Source organism: Leucoraja erinacea, chromosome 16, assembly GCF_028641065.1.
Source record: "Leucoraja erinacea ecotype New England chromosome 16, Leri_hhj_1, whole genome shotgun sequence".
Classification (NCBI taxonomy): domain Eukaryota; kingdom Metazoa; phylum Chordata; class Chondrichthyes; order Rajiformes; family Rajidae; genus Leucoraja; species Leucoraja erinaceus.
The window spans coordinates 21,234,790-21,255,487 of NC_073392.1; the positions used below are offsets into that span (position 1 = coordinate 21,234,790).

Consider the following 20,698-nt stretch of genomic DNA (forward strand, 5'->3'; position numbering starts at 1 on the left):
GCCCGGTGGTGAGGGGAAGAGGGTCAGTCAGATTGGTTGCATAAATTCCAAAGATGTAAAGGTTTGTACATTAATTGGCTTGGTATAAAAGTTTAAAAAATTGTCCCTAATGTGTGTAGGGTAGTCTTAATGTGCGGGGATCACTGGTCGGCACGAGCTTGGTCGGTCGAAGGGCCTGTTTCTGCACTGTATCTCTAAACTAAACTAAAAACTAAACAAATCTAGGTGTAATTGCCCGAGGCGAGTTTACATGGTCGCAGATGCTAATCAATCTGTGGACCAATAGTGAGCCCAAGGAGAAGATGACAGCATTGTCCAAGGAGACTTTGATGTGAGTTCATCCCCACTGTCCAAGTGCCATCAGCCCTTTTATGCTTGTGCCCCTCCTGCTGGATTCAGGAAAAGGATCAATGCAACTCAAGACAGAGGTTGTGGAAAACCTTTCTCAACTCCATATTTGATTGGGAAGCTTTCTGTTCTCCACTTGTTCATGTGGAATGAATATCCAGTCTCTAATCTGCTCATTTATATGGTTGGTCCAATTATGCTCCTGGTTAATGGTGAACACCATGATGCTCACAATAAAAATGCTACAGTGATGCTGTTGAATGTTATGAAATGGTGATTAGACTTTCTTTTGTGCTGCTCTGCCTTGTGTGAGACAATTATTAGTTGCAATTTGTCCCCAATTGTGACTGTTTGCCAGATCTTGGGCAGGTGAGCACAGAGTGTTTCAATATCTATGGAGTTGTGAATGGAACAGAATATTCTCTAATCATCAATAAACATCTCCTTTTCCAGCCTTGCGATGGAAGGAAGCTCGGTGAAGTAGCTGAAGAGGAACTTTTGCAGTGATATCCCAGGTGCTAGGTAAGCTCCTACAATGAGCAAGATGGTTCTGGTTATAATTTTTAACAGAGAAGGCTTTTCCCTCGGATTTCCATGGATTTCAATGTTATTCTGCTTTGTTGATGCCATGTTGGTTTCAATCAGCCTAGATATTGTGTCATTCACAATAGTTAACAGAATTGACCTCTTTGCCCATGTTTAAACCAGGGCTGCAATGACAGGTAGACATGGGAAATCTTGACAGATCCCAAAATCAACATCTATAAGGCGTTATTGATGTATAATTGCTTGAATATACAATCAATAACCCTTTCCTTCACCCCCTCAGACACAAAAACTGACCACATTGGATTTGTCCTTAAGTTCTAGACTTTCCACTGTTGAACAGTTGGCAGGAGCACACCTATACTGGAACAACGCCAATGTTGGTGCAGCTAATCATGGAGCACAAGACTTCAATGCTACAGGTGGAACAGTGCCAGGGCTTTTTACGTTTGTTGTTTCTCAGTACTTTCAGCTGTTTCTTAACAACACATGGAATTAATCAAATTGTCTGAAGACTGGCTTCTGTGATGGTGGGGGTTTCTGAAAGGAGCCAAGATGGATCTTTCACTCAGCACCTCTGGCTGAATGTGGTTGAGAATTCGATAGTCTCACATTTTATGATAAAAATGCTGCATTTCACTATGGTTGGGGATGACAAGTATGTTTTTACATTTCCATCAATTAACTTACAGCTTCAGCACCCTGCTCCCGCTGTTTAGATCTGTGTCAGTTTCAACTGGTCGTCAGCTCATGTCGGCATGATTGGTGCTCACTCAGATTGTGTGAACCACCAATGGTCCCCTGCCTTAAAGGTAATGAAGTTGCAGACGTGGCCCATGACGTCTTATTGGCACATTTCTCAAAATTTTAGTCACGAATTCTGTGGAGTTAACTCAGCAGTCAATGCCTTTTTGTCATTGTCAATTACATACGGAGTATTTGCGTTTGTGAATACTACACTTTGGCGTCACATATTGATACAACTTAACTTATGGAGTTTTTTTCAATTAATAACAATTAACACTTAGGGTAGTCTACATTAAATCTTGGCTGAAGAGGACAGTGGCAGCAGATTTAATTCTGTAAAAGGACATTCGTGCACGATATAGGTTTTTACACAAATCGGATGGTTTCATAGAAAATAGGTGCAGGAGGAGGCCATTCGGCCCTTCGAGCCAGCATCGCCATTCATTGTGATCATGGTTTCATGCCCAATATTACTAATACTAAGTTTTAAAATCTAGATTTATTTAATTAACTGGTTTTTAATGTCCCAGTTGCCTCTGCAGCACTTGAACTTGTGTGTTAGATCATTAACTTAGCCCTTTAGATTATCAGGCAAGTAACATAACTACAAATCTATCATAAATGTAATAAAGTGCTAGGAATACCAAGCAGCATTTATGGAGAAGGAAATAATGTTGGGCTAACATTTCAGGTCAATGACGTGATGGAAGGTTGTAAATGTGAAAGGTTAAATGTATCCCGCTCTGAAGATGCTGCCCTTGATTTCCAAACTACTCAGTAGATTTTCTTACATTAAGTCATCAGCCCAGTTGTGAATGCTCTTTTCTCCAATAATGCAGTAGGACACAGTGAGTGATTCCTTCACTGACCAGCAAAACTGACCAGCACTGGCCTACAATTACAGATAGTCTCCCCACTATCTAGATACCTGAATTAAATGGTTGCTATGGAACTTAGCAACCAGTTAAAACTATCAACTCCAGATATTCATCATTTAAAGCAATCACAATCTGATCTACTGCAGATCCACATGCCACTGAATGAAGTGCTTAAGCCAATAACCTTAATAGTGTAGTATATTTGATACTCTAAATTCATTTTCTCATATTACTTGCAGACTAGCAACAGAATTTTCATCTCCTCCTATTTCACCCTAACCCTGCTCAAAATGTTCTCTGCAAACACAGCCTTATAGGAAAGCACAGTTTTATCATCATTTGTTTTTCAATGCTCCCACAAGCAATGTCTAAACTTTCACATTTATGACAATTTCAGTAAATGTAATGATCATACTGATTTTAACCTCAATTATTAATGCAATGAGGAGAATGTTTAAATACGGACACATTTTAAAACAAGTGACCAACATGTTCACAGTCAGACAAATACTGTCCACCTTTCATCTCTAAATAATCAATACTGCCAGAGGGAGAAATTCAGTACAATCTAATCAACCTAAGTCTAGAATTTGTGGTCCCGTTCTTCGAGCTTCAAGCATATCCAGTTAAAACTACCTCCCTTAAATGACAATGAGCATTTACAAATCAAATTCCCACAGCTCTCGCACTTCTAAATACACTGCACAAAGCAGACAACAAGCTCAAGCTGTTATAACACTCAGCGGGCTTTGCCAATGCAGTGACTGCCTGAGGTACTTGCAAGTTCAAGATCTGATCCCCAGCTTATGTTGAATTAACAAACAGGGCATACTTTCAGTGGATTTAGAACTGACTTCAATATAGGGTGAAAGAAACAGTCAGGACATTTCTTCTGTTTGCTAACAGGTTCAGTTTGAATAAACTCCACCCGTGTAATAATCTGCTGATTTGCAGGCCCCAAAATGTCACAATACAGATTTGGCTTAACTTATTCCGACTTATTCTGACACTTATTCTACACCAAACTATCTCAAAATTTGGAAGAATTGGCATACGAGGGCATTCCACAAAGTTTTGGCATTAAGGCTTTGCTGTCTTGAGAAGAGATCAAAGAAAAAATAAAATGAGCCACTGTTCCAAACAAAGATATTTCCAAGCAAGGAAAACATTAAACGATTTAAGCCCTCAAAACTATTCCCCTTTCAATTAGATTTTTGTTGACTAATAAATAATCATTTAAAATCTGAAATTCATATTTTTAATGGGAGAGAATTCTACACTGTCATCTAGAGTATAAAGGGTTTACTAACTTTTCTCTCAATTATTTTAAGTCTATGACTTCCCTCTCATCTCTGTTCTCCATCAAATCTTTCCAAAACCTCAATCAAATTCCATCCCAAAGATATACAGGTTTATAGGTTAGAGTAACTCAGTGGGACAGACAGCATCGCTGAAATTGAGACCCTTCAACCTTAAAACATTACCAATTCCTTCTATCCAGTGATGCTAATTACCCCCCTGAGTTACTCCAGAATTTTGTGTCTATCTTCGGTGTAAACCAGCATCTGCAGTTCCTTAGTCCAGGTTTATAGGTTAATTAATAATATAATCATAATAATAACTTTAGTTACAGAGCACTTTAAAAACAATCACTGTTGCCACAAAGTGCTGTACATGACTAATCATGGACAAAAAATTACTACACGACAATAAAAACACTAGAAGAGAAAGTAAAAACAATTAAAAACATTAAAAGCACTAAAACAGGAGCAAAGTCTCAAGCAGGGTCAAAAGCCAAGGAATATAAATGCGTTTTAATACTGGTTTTGAAGATGAACACTCTGCCTGTCTGATGTGCAACGGCAGAGTGTTCCATAGCGCCGGAGCAGCAACAGAGAAGGCTCTATCCCCTCTGAGCTTCCGCTTAGAGTAATCCATTCGGTTTATATAAATGCCTCACTTTAACTGTTGAGAGTTCCTGTTAGCATTGTAGCACTGTTAATCCTTTCAAAGTCTGGTACCCAGAAATATACTAGGGAATTGTAGATGAAGTCTAAACAAGGCTCTGCATAAAAATAAACGTTGTTTCCACTACAATCAGCAGCTGCCAACTGAGACCCATACACATGGGGCCACACAGGAATCAGCTCCAGGAGACATTGTAATTGAAGAAGAGAGGAGCAGACTTAAGGATGGGGAATTGCAAGGCTTGGTTGCCCAGACTCATCCGGGAATCAGTCACTTCATTTCATCACCACTGCTTCTCACAAAGACAGAAGGGAAACCAGACCACAGAGCATCAAAACATCTAAATACTGCCATTTCACAACTCTGGACTTCCTAAAACAAATCTGCAAGTACTTTCACCATTATAATAAAGGCACGCGGCCAGCCAGCAAAATAGCAAATAGGTAATCTGTCTTTCAATGTTTTAGTGGAGATAAATACATCGAGGATACCTAACCTGTTTTGCAAGCGATGCCCCGAGACCTACCGTCCATCTGAGAATGTAGAAGGGGACTCGGTTTAAGGCAAACATCCCTGAGCTTCCCTGACCTGACGCTTCAGAGACATGAACACTCGCCAGCAAATGACAGAAACTTGTCCCCGAGGAAAAATCGATCCATCCACAGTTAACGTTAAAAAAACAAAAGCAGATTATCCTTAATCCCAGCATTTAGAAAATCAATAAGGTTTTTGTTTCTGTTCTTCGCGTTATCATTTCAAAGTTCCTTAAAACTTTTCCACCGAGATGATACAGAATCTCATCGCACGCAGCGGCCGGTACCTTCAGGGCGCACTTCTCTCCCGTTTTCTTGTGCACACACTCCAACACTTTGCCGTTGACTCCCAGTCCCAGGACGTTCGTGGACACCCGGTAATCGTCGGTGATGGCGTTCTTCTTGATCTCGGGCCGGGCTTGCGGGTGGCTCGTAACGCCGGCTCCCGACGGCTTACTCCACTTGTTGGGCGACGGCGGGGCCGGGTCGTTCCCGTTGTGCAGCATGGCCGGCCCAGGGCGTTCCGGACATCTGATGCGGCACCGAGTCGGGGGCGGGTGGGCATGAGGGAGGGGGCGGTGCGCCGGGCAGCCACGGGCTGGGACAGAGCCGGGCTCTGGGCTCTGGGCTCTGGGCTCCGGACTGGGCGGCAGGTGCTGCCGATCTGAGCACAGCCTCTGCGATCAGCTGATTTCCTGAACACGTCAGATCTGGGCGAGGAGGACACCTTCTGCAGGAGCAGCTCACAGAGGAGAAGCCGGAATCCTCATCACCGACCACGGATGGAAAATACACTCTTTCTTCCAATCTAGCTCTTTGCCACCAGCCGAGCTGACCACAGTCACCAACACACAGGAAAGAAGTTCCTGTCAAACTTCTTACTGTTGGGTGAGGTCACTTGCAAGAGGACAGCACAGTGGTTGTCGAGCTCAATGGGTGTGTTTTGATCCGGTAGAGCCATCCATTCACTGGTGTGTGACTGACCCCCGGGTGGTCACTCCCTGGTGTCTCGCTGACTGACCCTTGCAGTGGTGTGGGTCTGTGTAAGAAGGAACTGCAGAGCTTGGTTTACATCGAAGATAGACACAAAATCTGGAATAACTCAGCATTACTGGAGAAAAGGAATAGGTGACGTTTCGGGAGGGGGAGGGGGGCGAGACCCTTCATCAGACCTTTCTGATGAAGGCTCTCGACCCAGAAACCTCACCTACCCATTTTCTCCAGAGATGCTACATGACAGATCATTCACTGTCGCGTGATCGTTCGCTATGATTGTGTGTCACTGTTGGCTGACTGACCCTTGCAGTGGTCGTTCACCGTTGTGACCGTCCGCTATAATGGTCATTCACTGATGTCTGACTGACCTCCCTGCGGTAGAGACGCTTTGTTGCAACGTATAACTGACCCCCTCCAGTGGAGATACTTTGTTACTGCTTGTCAGACTGATCTCCCCTCACCCCATCCTCCCCTCGCGTGCTGCAGTGACATTTTGTCACTGTGTGTCTAACTCACTCCCCACAGTCAGTCAGTCAGGCACTTTCTCACTGCCACAGTAGTCACCATGTTGCTGCACATCTCACTGATCACTACAGCGATCACTGCCACTGCATCTGCACTGCTGACATACTGCATTACAGCATGGTATGGCAGCTGCACCATGGCAGACAGGGAGAGGCTTCAGAGGGTAACCAGGACAGCGCAGAGGATCATTGGCTGCCCTCTCCCCTCCCTGATGGACATCTACACCTCCCGCTGCCTTAGCAGGGCAAAGAAGATCATCAAAGACATCTCCCATCCTGCGTTTGGACTGTTCGACCTGCTGCCCTCTGGAAGGCGCTATAATTGCATCAAATCCAGTGACAACAGACTCAGGAATAGTTGCTTTCCGATTTATCCCTACTATAAATTCAAATTCACACTGACTGATACACCGCCCAACAACGGACTTCCATCTGTATATATGTATATATGTATGTAGCGCCGCAGAAATTGTGCACCTATTCCAACCCCCATCTCCCTTCTGTTTTTTGTTTTTTCTGTTTCTTGTTTTTTGTGCTAAATTGTATGTACGCACTGAGTACGAGCAGCTTTCCGTTTCACTGTACATGTATAGTGACAATAAATGGCATATCTGTATCTATCTATATCTATCTCACTGCCTCCTCCAATAGTGACTCTGTCATTGTGTGACTGGCTCACCAGTTAAGATATCATGCCGTCAGTATCTGATTGACCACTCCAATAGTGACACTGTCAGTGCAGATCTAGCTCATTAATAGTGATCACACTTTCACAGTGTATTTGGCTGATCTCTTGTGAGGAAACAGTCACCCCTTTGTGGCTGAATGCCTGAATTACACATGCAGTGGTCACTCGGTGAGCGAGGAGTGATTGATCCCCACAATGTTTCATTTGCTGACTGATTCTGACAATGACGACTCTCTTAATAGTGTGACCTACTTAACTATACTCGTGCACACAGAGAATCTGCATTACTACTGGTCTATTTGGTAACAGGATGTGCAAAGAACCTTCCAGAAATGGAAAGTCTTAATAAAGCAGGCCAGAGTTTCCACCTTGGTCACAATAGGAGAATAGGGACACAAATTATTTCCTAAAAAATATAGTTGCTTTGAGAAGGGTGTTTGCCTTGAATTTCTGACAAACCATGTTTCCCATGAATCAACGCACGTCATCAATGATATCTGATGTAATTTTAAAAATTATTTTGTTTTAGAATATCTCTTGGTATACTTAATGATTAGACTCTCTTTACATTTGATTGATAGGACTGAAAATGGGTTTATTTGTAAACAATAAGCATTTTAAATCAGTGCCAAAAGGTGAGTATCAAGTTGGGAGTAACTTGATTTTCAATGACTGAAAATGACTTTTGTTGAGCCTCAGGAATCCGGGTCCTTAGTAAATTAATTTAAAATTAAAGCCCCTAAACAATGTTTATTAGTGTTCTTGCATTTAAAAAAACAACTTGGTTTTGAGTCCTCCCAAAGACATATAAATGAATGCAATGAATGAAATCTGCCGTTTGTGATTAATTCATCCAGTAAGCATAGCCAGTTTTGTGGGTGAGATGTCTTCTAAGTTTATATTTTCTTTGAATTAGTACCAAGGATCACTTACATTTGCATTGAATGTAATTGTCTTTAAATATGTGATATTTTTGCAAGAATTAGTTTGATGTTTAATCACATTCATATCAATAAAACCAACAAATGAGCAGAGATGTCAGGTTAATGCCTTTTATAACTTTAAGTATAATCACAAAGCATAGTCAACAAAATAATTTTCCAATGTAATTACATTGAAAAGAGCAACCAATAATCTTTTCAACGTAATTACATTTGAAAATTATTTTGTTGACTATGCTTTGTGATTATACTTTAGTTCAGACAAACAGCAGTGAGTTGCATGGTCAGACAATCCATTTTAGTTAATCGAGGGCTAAATAAAAGACATATGTAACAGATGGAATTGCCTTAGCCAAATAAAGTGCACTCTGTGAATGAAGTAATCAACATATCTTGGGGTAATGCAGTTGCTAATTAGCAACTGAGGATCATCCGTTGGCAAAATCCCTAATCCTCCTCCTGAACATAAGGTGTTCTACTATCATTAAGATCAAGGGAAATGTTTATGAATAATATCAATTCATTACTAATTATTGCACCATGTTCATTGACATTACACACTTAAATAACTAGTTATATCCTCTCTATTCCAACAGTCTGAAGAAGGGTTCCAACCCACCATGTCATTTGCCCATTTCTCTCTGCAAATGCTGCCTGACTTGCTGAGTTTCACCAGCAGTTTGTTTTTGTCAAAATAAGTAGGCAACTGGGTGATAATAGAGAAAGGACTAAAGCAATGTGCTTTGAAGAGGCTTTTTACTTAAAAGCACAGGAGTCCAGGTGGTGCCTAAATACGAAGTAGGCAATAAGGTGTGCCATGTAATTCTCACCAGGTAGATTCTATGAAATAAAAAACTGAGTAAAAATGACAAAAGTTTTTTTTTAAATGCTTAAATAACACCATGTTTGAATGTTTTTGACAAGAATCCTCTTGTAAGGCAGACAGTCTGCTCTGATAGTGCACCTTTTTCCAGGCTGATTTTTGAGATCACAGTTACACTTTACAGTTTGGTTTCCTGTCATGGAGGCTTACTGCTGTTAATTCTGAATAAACAGCATTTAGGACAGCTGAAAATAACTTTGTTAAATTTAACGGTCATCCTTCATGTGCCAAGTGGTTTTGGATGACAGTGTGCATTCCAACAAACCCAGTCTCCAATATTTTCACGCCTTGTGTAAATGCTCACATTTGGATGTGGTCCACCAAATACTACATCTTAGTCAATCTTTGGGGGAAGTTCCACCATGGAGACTGAGGAGCTGAACAGAGAATGATTTCCCTGCTCACCCTTCCTCTCTCTTGACTATTATGTCAGGAAACTGGCACACAGCACAATAAACCATTTGGTATTTGCCTAGTTTGTATTTGGGCATGACCTGAATTCTTGTGCTGGAGTAACTCAGTGGGTCAGGCAGCATCTCTGGAGAACATGGATATGTGACATTTTGGCCTGGATCATTAAGATAGGTCCACATTTTAATAATTAGGCAGTTTGTAATCAGCAGGAACAAGCCTTGGCTCGGTAGTGGTTCTCAAATATAAAACTGCAGAGAACAAGGAGAAGGTAATATTTGCTTTTCATAATTATGTAATTCATTAAATATCCAAAAAATAATAATTACAGGACAACCTATCATGCACTTATGCAGTTAATTTGGTAAGGAAACACTGGTATTAAATGTTTGTTCAAAGATGATATACCAAATATCCAGGAAAATGTCATACCACAATGATTCACTGTCCAAGAAAATTCCCCACCACATCCCATTGGAGTCTCGAAGCAAGCCTTTGCAAATGTTTAATCATCTCTATTGGTTCTTTTTTTCAAGAGCATTTAAATAAACGGAACTGCAAGATTATATAATGCGGAGCAAACCCCACAATTGACACAATTGAACCCTCCCCACGAAGGCGCGATCTCCCAATCACCCGCCTCTTCTGACGGCACATTTCACAGTAATGCTGGTGGAGGAGCATCGCTTCATCCAGAAATACGATACAATAACATCGCTAAAACCACTTAAATTTTAGAATTATTCCTGAATATTGAACTGCAATGATTTCTTTAATAGGAATTTGTTCAGAAGGCACAGTTATGGTTTCTCTTTAATGTACTTTGTACTGCGAACCCTACAAGAGAGATTGGTGTTTGCTTCCTGGTAACGGCGCGTGGCGTCCGGTTGCCAGGAGACGCGGGCCTGGTGCAGACGCTCGGCATCTCCGACGGAGCGACAGTTGCCATTAACCCAGCGTAAGTGCGACTCTACGATGTATTGGGTTTATTTCTCTCGCTCTCTCCCTCTCCCTCTCCCACTCAACGATAAAAAAACACAGTTATCGCTGAAACATGGACCACAGCGCCAGAGACCAAGAACTAGCGTGAACGGGTGATCGATGGTCGGCGTGGACTCGGTGGGGGCAAATGGCCTACTTCCATGTTTATCTTTTTTTTTAAAACAGCTCTCTGGGGGCTGTGATAATTATCTGGGGGCTGTAATCTGTAATAATCCCCTTTTACCAGCAGTTGCTCCACTGCCTTCCATATCTTGGTGTTTGAGTGCTCATCTGGACACTTATTCACTGTTTGCGATAGTTTCTGGCTCCACCACTCTCTCAGGCAATGAGTTCCAGATTCCAGGTGAAAAAAAATCTTCCTCAGATCTCTGAACCTCCTTTCACTTACCCTAAACCTATGATGTCTAGTTTTAGACAACTCTGCCGAAGAAAGAATCCCTATTTAAGAAACTAAACAAACGTAGATAAAACATGGCTAACGGGGGTTGACCTAGCTGGAGAGGAAAAACTGGAGCGAGAGTACATTCTAAATATCCATTTTTAATAATAAAAAAAAGACCCAATCAGAAATGCCCAAGCAGAATAATTTCTCAGAGATCCTTATACTGAAGTTTCATCATATCACGGAAAGGATATTCTTGAATATTGCATCAATTTCTGGCCATTGAGGTCCAAGATAAGACAACTAATTTCTTATTGTATTTCCTCATGACTTAGTAAGCCATTGATCTGTTGATTCAATGCATTCCAGCATCCCATTCCCCCACTTATTTTCGTATAACCTATTCTCTGCTCTTTAACTTGCCTCGATTCTCCTGTCACTCACGTGTATTGGGGTTGATCTACCGTAGCCAATTAACTCACCACTCAGCATAGCTCTGGAATGTAGGAAGAAACCCATGTGATTACGGGGGGAAATTGCAAACTCAAAGACAGAGCGGCGGCACAGTGGTAGAGTTGCTGCCTTACAGCGCCAGAGACCCGGGTTCGATCCTGATTATGGATGCTGTCTGTATGAAGTTTGTATGTTCTTCCCATGACCTGTGTGGGTTTTCCCTGGGAGCTCCGGTTTCCGACCACACTCCAAAACGTACAGGTTTGTAGGCTAATTGACTTGGTAAAATCATAAAATTGTCCCTTGTGTGTGCAGGATAGTGCTAGTGTGTGGGGATCGCTGGTTGGAGCAGATTCGGTGGGCCGTAGAGCCTGATTCTGTGTGTATCTCCAAACTAAACTAAACAGTCCCAGAAGTCAAGATTGAGCCCAGACTGATAGAGACAACAGCACTGATTCAAACAACACTGCGCTAAATTGGTGCTGGATTTGAGATTCAATCCCTGGATTAATTGAAAACCCATGTGCATTCTGTTAGGATCACCCTAGGCGTCCAATTCTTCATCTTTTTCCCTTTCTGACATCTTTGGCTGCCTACAGTAATCACTCAAGTCCAACGTGAGGAAAAACACTTTATTTTCTGTCTGGATTTGATGTAGCGTTTGGGACAGGATTCAATTAGACAATAGACAATAGGTGCAGGAGTAGGCCATTCGGCCTTTCAAGCCAGCACCACCATTCAATGTGATCATGGCTGATCATCCCCATTAATTTTACATATATTTTTTGGATATGGGGCTGGTGTGGGAAGATGGTAATGGAGCAACTATGATCTTGATGAAAGGGGAGCAGATGGAGGGGTTAAATTATTTTTTAGTTTATAGTTTAGAGATACAGCATGGAAACAGGCTTTTCGGCCCACTGAAGCTGACCACCGGTCTCTAATTTACATTAGTTCTCACTGTACCAATTGGTGCATGTGACAATAAATGTCTCTTGAACTCCCTTGAACTCTTATCCCACTTTCTCATCCATTTCCATATGCACAAAGAGCAATTATTTGCAGAGGCAAATTAAACTATAAATAACACATCTTTGGGTTGTGAGATGAACCCAGAGCACCCAGAAGAAATCTCTGTTGCATGATATACCCTGCTGCAACATTTGAAAGTTTGAACATAAAAATGAATCTCTTAACATGGGTCAGTAATTTGCAATCTGGTCCCAAAATGTAGTCTATCCATTTCCTACCACAGATGCTGCCTGACATGCTAGGTTTCTCCAGTACTTTTAAAACTCTTTTAACATCATACCTCACCGTATTCAGTTTTATTTTTTCCTCTGATCATTAACATATCTTCTTAGATCGCTGCACCTTTCCCTCATCATGACTGTGCCCTTTTCCCTTTGCCATCACTAAGGAGCCAGTTACTCAACAGGAAAAAGGAAAATTCCATACAGTGAGATACATACTATGAGTGGATTGCAAGGAAATCAGAGGGCTGGGCTAGCTTGTGTCAGACCCCCTGAGAATGAGGGAAAAAGTTCTGTCCCAGGTTCACACCAGTGAAGCAAATAGAAAATCTGAACAATTCAGAGAGAGAGAGAGAGAATGGATCAACATCTGCAGCAACCGAGGACAATTAACATGGATTTTTTTTAAAGAAAGACTTTTGAGGAGCTAATGTGGGTTGATGAGGGTAGATTTTTTTTTACATAATCTGCATGGATCTAGCAAAGTATATGACAAAATCCTGGTTATGAAACTAAAAGCTCACTGGCTCCAAGGAACAGTGACAAGTTGGATTAAAAATTGGCTCAGTGGCAAAAAGTAAAAGGCAATGAAAATGTAAGCGACTGAAGTCTGTGTGGAATTCAGCAGACTCAGGATTAGATCCCTTATTTTTTGTGGTATATATAAATAACTGGGGGTTAAATGTAGGATCCACAATTAAGAAGTATGGCAATGTCACATTGTGGTTGTGGTTGATGATTTTGGCTGTAGGAAGCTATCGATGGACTGGGTACAAAAGTGTCGCGTGAAATTAAATCTGGTAATGCATGAGGGAAAGGCAAGAAAATAACAATAACTGATGCAATACTAAGAAGTATAAACAAACAGGTAGATCTTGGAGTGCATGTGCGTGTCGCTGAAAGTATCAGGAGTAGGTTAGATGGTGAAGAATTGAAATGGGATATCTTCTTTATGGACCAAGCTGCGCAATACAAGAGTAGATAAGTGGTGCAGAATTGTTGAGGAGGTTAGTTGGTCCACAGCTAAAATACTATATTCTGGATATAACACTGCAGGAAGGATGTAGCAGCATTGGAGAGGGCGCAGAGGAGGTTTATAAGGTTGCAGCCAAAGGTGGAAAGTGATAGTTATGAGTAGAGACAGGTTTAGGCTGGTGTATATTTTCTTTAGAGTAGGATAGATTTCCTTCAGTGAAAGATTGCAATGGACCAGATGGATTTTTATGATAGACTGGTAGTTTCAAGGTCACCAGCTTTTCCTAGATGTGAACTTGTATTTCCAGATCATAAATATAAGCCTCTGATTACTAATTCAATACTGTAGTTTAGTTTAGAGATACAGCGCGGAAACAGGCCTTTCGACCCACCAAGTCTGCGTCGACCAATGATCACCCCATTCCCTAGCACTGTCCTACACACTGGGGACAATTTACCTGTGCGTCTTTGGAATGTGGGAGGAAACCAGAGAAAGCCCACGCGCCCATGGGGAAAGGTTTTCAGCCCAAAACATTGCCTATTTCCTTCACTCCATAGATGCTGCCTCACCCGCTGAGTTTCTCCAGCATTTTTGTTCACCAAGAAAATATGTGGTTTTAGAATTAGTATATTCAAGAGTTTCATAAATATAAGAACCGTACACTATGGACCATACTTCTTAAGTATGGTCCATAGACACTTCTTAAGACACTTGTATCGTTTCATCTTTCCCAATACCCTAAAATGTAAACAGACAAGAAGACAAATGTTATGGACAACCATTCATTGTTATAGTTTACCCATTTCAGCTGTCTTGTACCAATAAATATATTCTTTTGATTACAGTGTCATGGAATTCTACAGGCCACTACGATATCTGGCTGAGCATCAGTTCCTTGCCCTTTACCCACACTACATATATTTTTTATATCATTTCAATTTATCTTTTTTTTTCCTTTAAGTCTATCATGGATTTCTCTTCCATTATTGATAGTGATAGGAATCTTCCATTCCTCTTCCATTATGTTATGGTATCTGGCACATCATTAGCCCTCTGCCTTAAAATAAATGCATACTATTCTTTTTATCTTTAGTCATTAATTATAAAATTTTACATTTTCAACTTGCAAATGTGTTTTTCTAATTATTTTGTTAAAACATAAATTTAGACTCCTGTCATTGTTCTGCATTCTTCAGTTAAGAATTGTGCGTTAAGATAAATTATATGGCAATAATGTAATTGTATTTTGTTTCAGCTCTTAGGTTCTGATGGAGAATGGAAGCAAGCAATAGACTGAAACTCCCCCCTAGGAAGAAATTGAAGTCATCTAAATCAAACTTACTAGACTCTAGGACTACGGTGAATGATGAACAGTTGGGCAGAAAATATCCAAGTATCACACCAACAGGCTTCTATTCAGACATCCTTGGTTCTGGAGCATTAAGTATTCTAGGGGTAAGAGCCATGAATATCACTGATTGACCCTAATGGTAACAAAATCACCTCTATTGATGTTGATTCCTATTCAACAGTGACACACATCATGGTCAGAATATTTGCCACACACTTTGTCCGTTGGGTAATCATAGTCATAGATCTGTACAGCATGAAAAAAGGCCCTTCATCCTAACATCCATGCTGACCAAGTTGCCTCCCACTCTCCTGTGCCTGGCCCATATCCCTCTAAATCTTTCCTATCTACCTGCCGGTCGAATTGTCATTTGAATGTCGTAATTATATCCATCTCTATCACTTCCTCTGGCAGTTCATTCATTTTACGCACAATCAAAGGATTGATCACAGTCATTGATCTGTATTCTTGAGTTAAGTATTGAGTGTTAAGATAAATTATATGGTGATATTATAATTGTATTATGTTTCAGCTTTTAGTTTCTGTTAGAAGCAATAGACCAAGAAACAATAGAATGAAATTCCCTCCCAGGAAGAAATTGAAGTAATCTAAACAAAACTCACTAGATTCTGTGTGAAAATGCTGCTCCTCGGGTTTCTTTTAAATCTTTCTTCTCTCACCCTAAACCTATGCCATCTACTTTTAGACTCCCCTACCCTGGGATAAGATTGTGGTTATTTACTTTAACTCTGCTCCTCATGATTTTATACGTTTCTATAAGGTCACCCCTCAGCTTCCTACATGACATTCTCTCCAGCCACTCCTTATAACTCTAAGCAGCTGAATCATGTTGCCATCTTGACGAACCACAGTCAATTCTGACAACTAGTTAATGGAAGTGGTGAGGATGTTTACTCTGACTGGTGGTGTCAAAAAACATGGCCACTGTTTTGGGGTGCAGTGGATGACATTTAGGACTCAGATGAGCAGTCTCTTCACTCAGAGGGTGGTAAACCTGAAGATTTCTCTACCATAACTGGTGGGAAACCAGTTTGCTGAATAATCTAAAGAGGAGATAGATAGATTTCCAGACACAAAAAAAAAAAGATTAACAAGTATCGGAGAATGCAGGAATATGATATTAAGATGGATGAGTGGCCATGAACATATTCAAGGGCAGAGCAGGATGGAAGAAAAAAATGGACCTTCCCTGCTTATGATTACAGAGACATTTAGAAACAGTAAGAATGAACTTTGCGGAATTGTCAGAAGGCCATTGGAGTGGTCAAAGGACTGGTCTCTATTTCCAGCTGCCTGAGGGCTTATCGTCAGTGTGGCTTGTTCTGCTTTCTCCAAGGGCTGAAGCAGCAAAGGCTGGAGGATGTTGGGAGTTGTGAAATCACTGCCAACTGCCAGAGAGCTGTGTTTATTAGGTATGGTTCATCATGATGGCAGTAAGATTCAATTATGATTATTTGTTGCAAATTATATCCACCATCTGACATGATTCAAGAGACATCCTTTGGGGAAACTTTACTGGCTCTGAACATGACATTTTCTTTTATCTATAGGGTACTCAGGACTAGTTACACTTGTCTATCTGTATCATTGCAAAAGTCAGGAAATTTAGATTTGTAAGTGCCTTATATATTTACGTATTGTAAATGATGTTACACTGGTCTGAAGTTTAAAGGCATCTTTAATTGTAACACATAATATAGCGGTACAGCAGGTTGTTAGTTGTTAGTTCATCACTACCGCTTCCAAGACTACTTAATGTAGGAAGTGGGTGTTAATATAAAGTATACAGCAAGGTGGGGTTAGTGATGCTATTCTACTATGATTGGTTCACATGCAATAACCAATCTACAAGTATGTTTACGTCTAATGCAGTGCTAGTTTTTTTTAAATATACATAAATTAGTGTGGTATATTAGATTGTGACATTAACTGTAACCATAATGTTAGGGACTATAACACAGGGTTAATCACTGCCATATTATTATGCCGTGCTTGCAGCTTCAGTTAATATTCAATTGCCACAAAAGCAGATGTTTCCCTGTCCTCTTAGTACGAGTAAGTTATGTAATATCACAACATAGCACTGGAGAAAATGAATGCAGTACAACTTGTGTCTTAAATGACAGCTTACAATGTATTTGTCTGGAGAAACCAGGCTTTGTTTTTCGACAGAAAAAAACATGCTTCTTAAACTCTTAATTTCACAAATGCTAATCATTTTTAGTAACTTCAGTTTTTATTATAGTTCTTTATAATTGTTTTTAAATTTACTTTTAAGTCTAAATAGCATGTTGTTTTTATGTATGCAAAAAATAAATTTCACGTATCTTGGTACATGTAACCATAAAGTACCATTCAACTATTGATTTTCATTTATAGAATGTTCAGGAAGGTCCCGATGTAATACGACACTTGTTAAATCAGTCAGGCCAAGAATACTATACTCCTGAAGGTAAGTCCCCGTTGTTGATGGTGGTCTCAATGGAAACAAGGATAAAGACATATAAAACGGTTCATTGTCCCATTGTTTTATAGTAAAGCATAAAATAGTTTCCCCTCAAAAGCATTGAATAGTAATGGATGATTGAGTATTAAATTGCCCTCAGTAATTTTCTTTGCTTATGTGGTTTCCCAACTTATTTTAATTATCGTGAGCTGTAGCACCTGGACCATTCGATTCTTTTCTGTTTCTTGCCGCAGTGGATGGACTTCGACCCTCTTCGACCATCTCTCACTTCGCAACAAGATTGAGGGTAAAATTAAATGCTACCACATGCAATATGAAGATAATAACATTATCTGAGTTGCACCTCTTCTGTCTTGTATGATTCATGAATTTCATTTTAACTGGAAAGCAAACTATGGTCAATGGAATAAGGTTACCAAGAGATAGCCAAGGTTTTGGGCAACCTAATTCAAAATGAGCCAATTAACAAATAGTAATATGCATTCACAACATGGTATATTTAAAACCTCATTATTCCTTGACATACAACACAGAACAGAAACAGGCATTTTTGGCATTGTTAATCATCAAACACCCAATGCTGTTTATTTTAATTGCAGAAATAGATCAAATAGCTTTTGTTTGTGGAGATCATGCTCATCCCTGTTTATTGGATTACTAGCTGCTTCATTATCTATGCCAATAACAGTGTTGATTTAATTTCAGTTTCTGCTTTCCATGGGCCTGAGAACATTGGAACACATCTGGAATCACAGATATATGGATCGGATACAGAACTTCACACAAGAACAGACTTCACACTGCGATCCTTTCAGCCAAAGGTGCAAATTCCATTTCAAGTGGCTCCTGGACAACGACCTCGCAAACTTGAAATTGAAAGGTGAAATCATTCATTTTACTGTTGTCTTTCTTGTTATGACTTTAGATATCACCTTGAGGATCTATTTCTACATTTGCTGGAAATGTGGGTTTGCTTTTAATTTCATTAGATAATCTAAATATGCTTTTAAATAAAAACAAACTGCTGGAAATTGTCGACAGGTCAAGGAGCGTTTGTTGGAAAGAGAAACAGTTAACATTTTAGTTCTGGATACTGTCATTGGACCTTGGAAAGAGAGAAAACAAATTAATTATACTGTATGTAACCACAGAAAAGGTAAGGAGAGATGGGTAGAATAAATGGAATGTTTCCAATTGGCAAGATCAGATGACTTAATGTAGCAGTTAAGTAACACATAAAATCAGATCAAAATTGACAATTTTGATACGAGAAGGAAATGCATTAAAGTCGTCAAATTGGGTTTATTGTCATATGCACTAGTATGGTGAGCTACAATGAAAAAGTCGCTTGCAGCAGTATCACATACACATAGACTCAGAGAACATACAAAACATAAATCATACATTAATTATACATAAATTCCACTTAAATTCCACAAGGTAGCGAAAGACAAAGACTGCACAGACATCAGTGCAAAAATACACAATTGGAAAACAAGTCCATGGTAGTGCAAGAGAAGGTCCATGGTGTTGCTGAGGTAGGATTGGGGTTGTGCAGGTCAGTTCAAGTAGCAAATGGTTCTGAGAAAGTAGCTGTTCCTGAACGTTGTGTTGTTGGACTTCAGGTTTCTGTATCTCCTTCCCAATTATACCAACGGGAAGAGGGCATGATCTGGATGTTGAGGCAATGCCTCATGTAGATGCTTTCGATGATGCAAGGGCTGTGCCCGTGATGGACTAGGGTGAACCCACCATTCTCTGCAGCCTCTTGCATTCTTGTGCATTGGAATTGCTAAATCAGGCCATGATGTAACCAGTCAGGATATTTTCTGCAGTACATTTGTAGAAGTCACAGTATTCATTGACATACCAAATCACTTAAAAACTCTAAGAAAGTAGAGACACAGACACGCCTTCTTTGTGATTACTTCAATGTGCTGGGCCCAGGACAGGTTGTAAGATATGTTAATGCTCATTGAAAATTGGCACATGGTCTTCTGAGTTCCCTATTTTAAAGTTAACGATTAGTTACTTGTTTAAGAAGGAACTGCTGATGCTGGAAAATCGAAAGTAGACAAAAATGCTGGAGAAACTCAGCGGGTGAGGCAGCATCTATGGAGCGACGGAAATAGGCAACGTTTCGGGTCAAAACCCTTCTTCAGACTAGTTACTTTGTTTTGTTGATGTTGAGTGAATGGTTGTTGTTCCAGCTCCTCTAACTAGGTATTCTATCTCTCTCCGGTAAACTGAACATCACTACATGTTTTTCGCCAACAACTTTGGTGTCATCAGCGGGTTTATAGATGGCATTGGACCTGTGCTTAGCAACATAGGCATGGGCTTAAAGAGAGTAGTGCAGTGGTCTAAGCACATAGCCTTGATGTGTATCTGTTTTGTTATCAATGAGATGATGTTGTTACTGATCCTCACTAATTGAGGTCTGCCAATGAAGAATGCAAGGATGCAGTTACAAAGACAGATGCAAAAGCCCAGGTCCCTCCTGTGGCCTGAATGTAGGTGCGTTGCGAAGCAGTCACCCAGTCTGCATTGGGTTTCTCTAATGTAGGTCAGGACATATTGTGAACATTGAATTCAGTACACCAGATTAACAACATGTAATATGCAATTCACAACATAGGATATTCAAAACGTGCAAGTGAATTGCTGCTTTACCTGAAAATACTGTTTGCGTTCCTGGATGGTGGTGATGGTGAAATACAGTGGTCACTTTTCCTCTTCACCTTTTCCTTCCCACTATCCTGATCATGTTTTGTAACAGCATTTAAACATTTCTTCATTTTTGTTTTTTAACAGGCGAAGACGACAATACCAGAGTCAGAATCTAAAGCAGCTGCTTAAGTACGAAGGAATTAATTCGGATAAATTGATACCACGTCACTCTGGACCAGAAAAGAATCGCGCCAAGAGTGGAAAGAATCCAGCGCAATTCACCGTATATCTTCCATTAGAGGTGTTGTACATACATTTCTAGTTTGCAGATTTACTGTGAAACAAGAAAGTTGTTTGTGCCATTAGGTCCATTTGAGCTCCATGGTGCCATATTTTGTTCGATACTGCTCTCATGTCAGGCAGCATTCTCCTTATACTATAGTAACCATGCAGTTTATTCTCCCACACATACCCATCAATTCTCCTTTGATTATCTTTGCCACTTACTTATGCTAACGACGAATTTACAATTGTCAATTAACCCATCAACTTTTTTGGGTTGCGGAAGAAATGGGCACCCCATGGAAATGCATGTGTTCATGAGGAGAGTGTGCAGCTCTCAAGGTGGTTGTCATTCAGGTGTAGGAGCTGGGATTGGGT

The 20,698-nt window shown here is 40.3% G+C and overlaps 2 protein-coding genes across 2 annotated transcripts in view; one reads left to right on the top strand and one right to left on the bottom strand.

The window, feature by feature from the left end:
• The window catches only part of LOC129704584 (MAP kinase-activated protein kinase 2-like), a 45,644-nt gene extending 38,828 nt beyond the window's left edge, over nt 1–6,816 (bottom strand). Inside the window, exon 1 of the mRNA XM_055647804.1 lies at nt 5,308–6,816. Within this exon, the coding sequence (XP_055503779.1) occupies nt 5,308–5,526 (219 nt within the window). The 5' untranslated portion in view covers nt 5,527–6,816. The remainder of the gene's footprint in view (nt 1–5,307) is intronic.
• Nucleotides 6,817–9,364: 2,548 nt separating this feature from the next.
• dnah1 (dynein, axonemal, heavy chain 1) overlaps nt 9,365–20,698 on the top strand; it is a 217,222-nt gene continuing 205,888 nt past the window's right edge. The window contains exons 1-5 of the mRNA XM_055647806.1: nt 9,365–10,421; nt 14,785–14,984; nt 17,281–17,353; nt 18,074–18,248; nt 20,183–20,339. Coding sequence (XP_055503781.1) covers nt 14,805–14,984; nt 17,281–17,353; nt 18,074–18,248; nt 20,183–20,339 — 585 coding nt within the window. The 5' untranslated portion in view covers nt 9,365–10,421; nt 14,785–14,804. The remainder of the gene's footprint in view (nt 10,422–14,784; nt 14,985–17,280; nt 17,354–18,073; nt 18,249–20,182; nt 20,340–20,698) is intronic.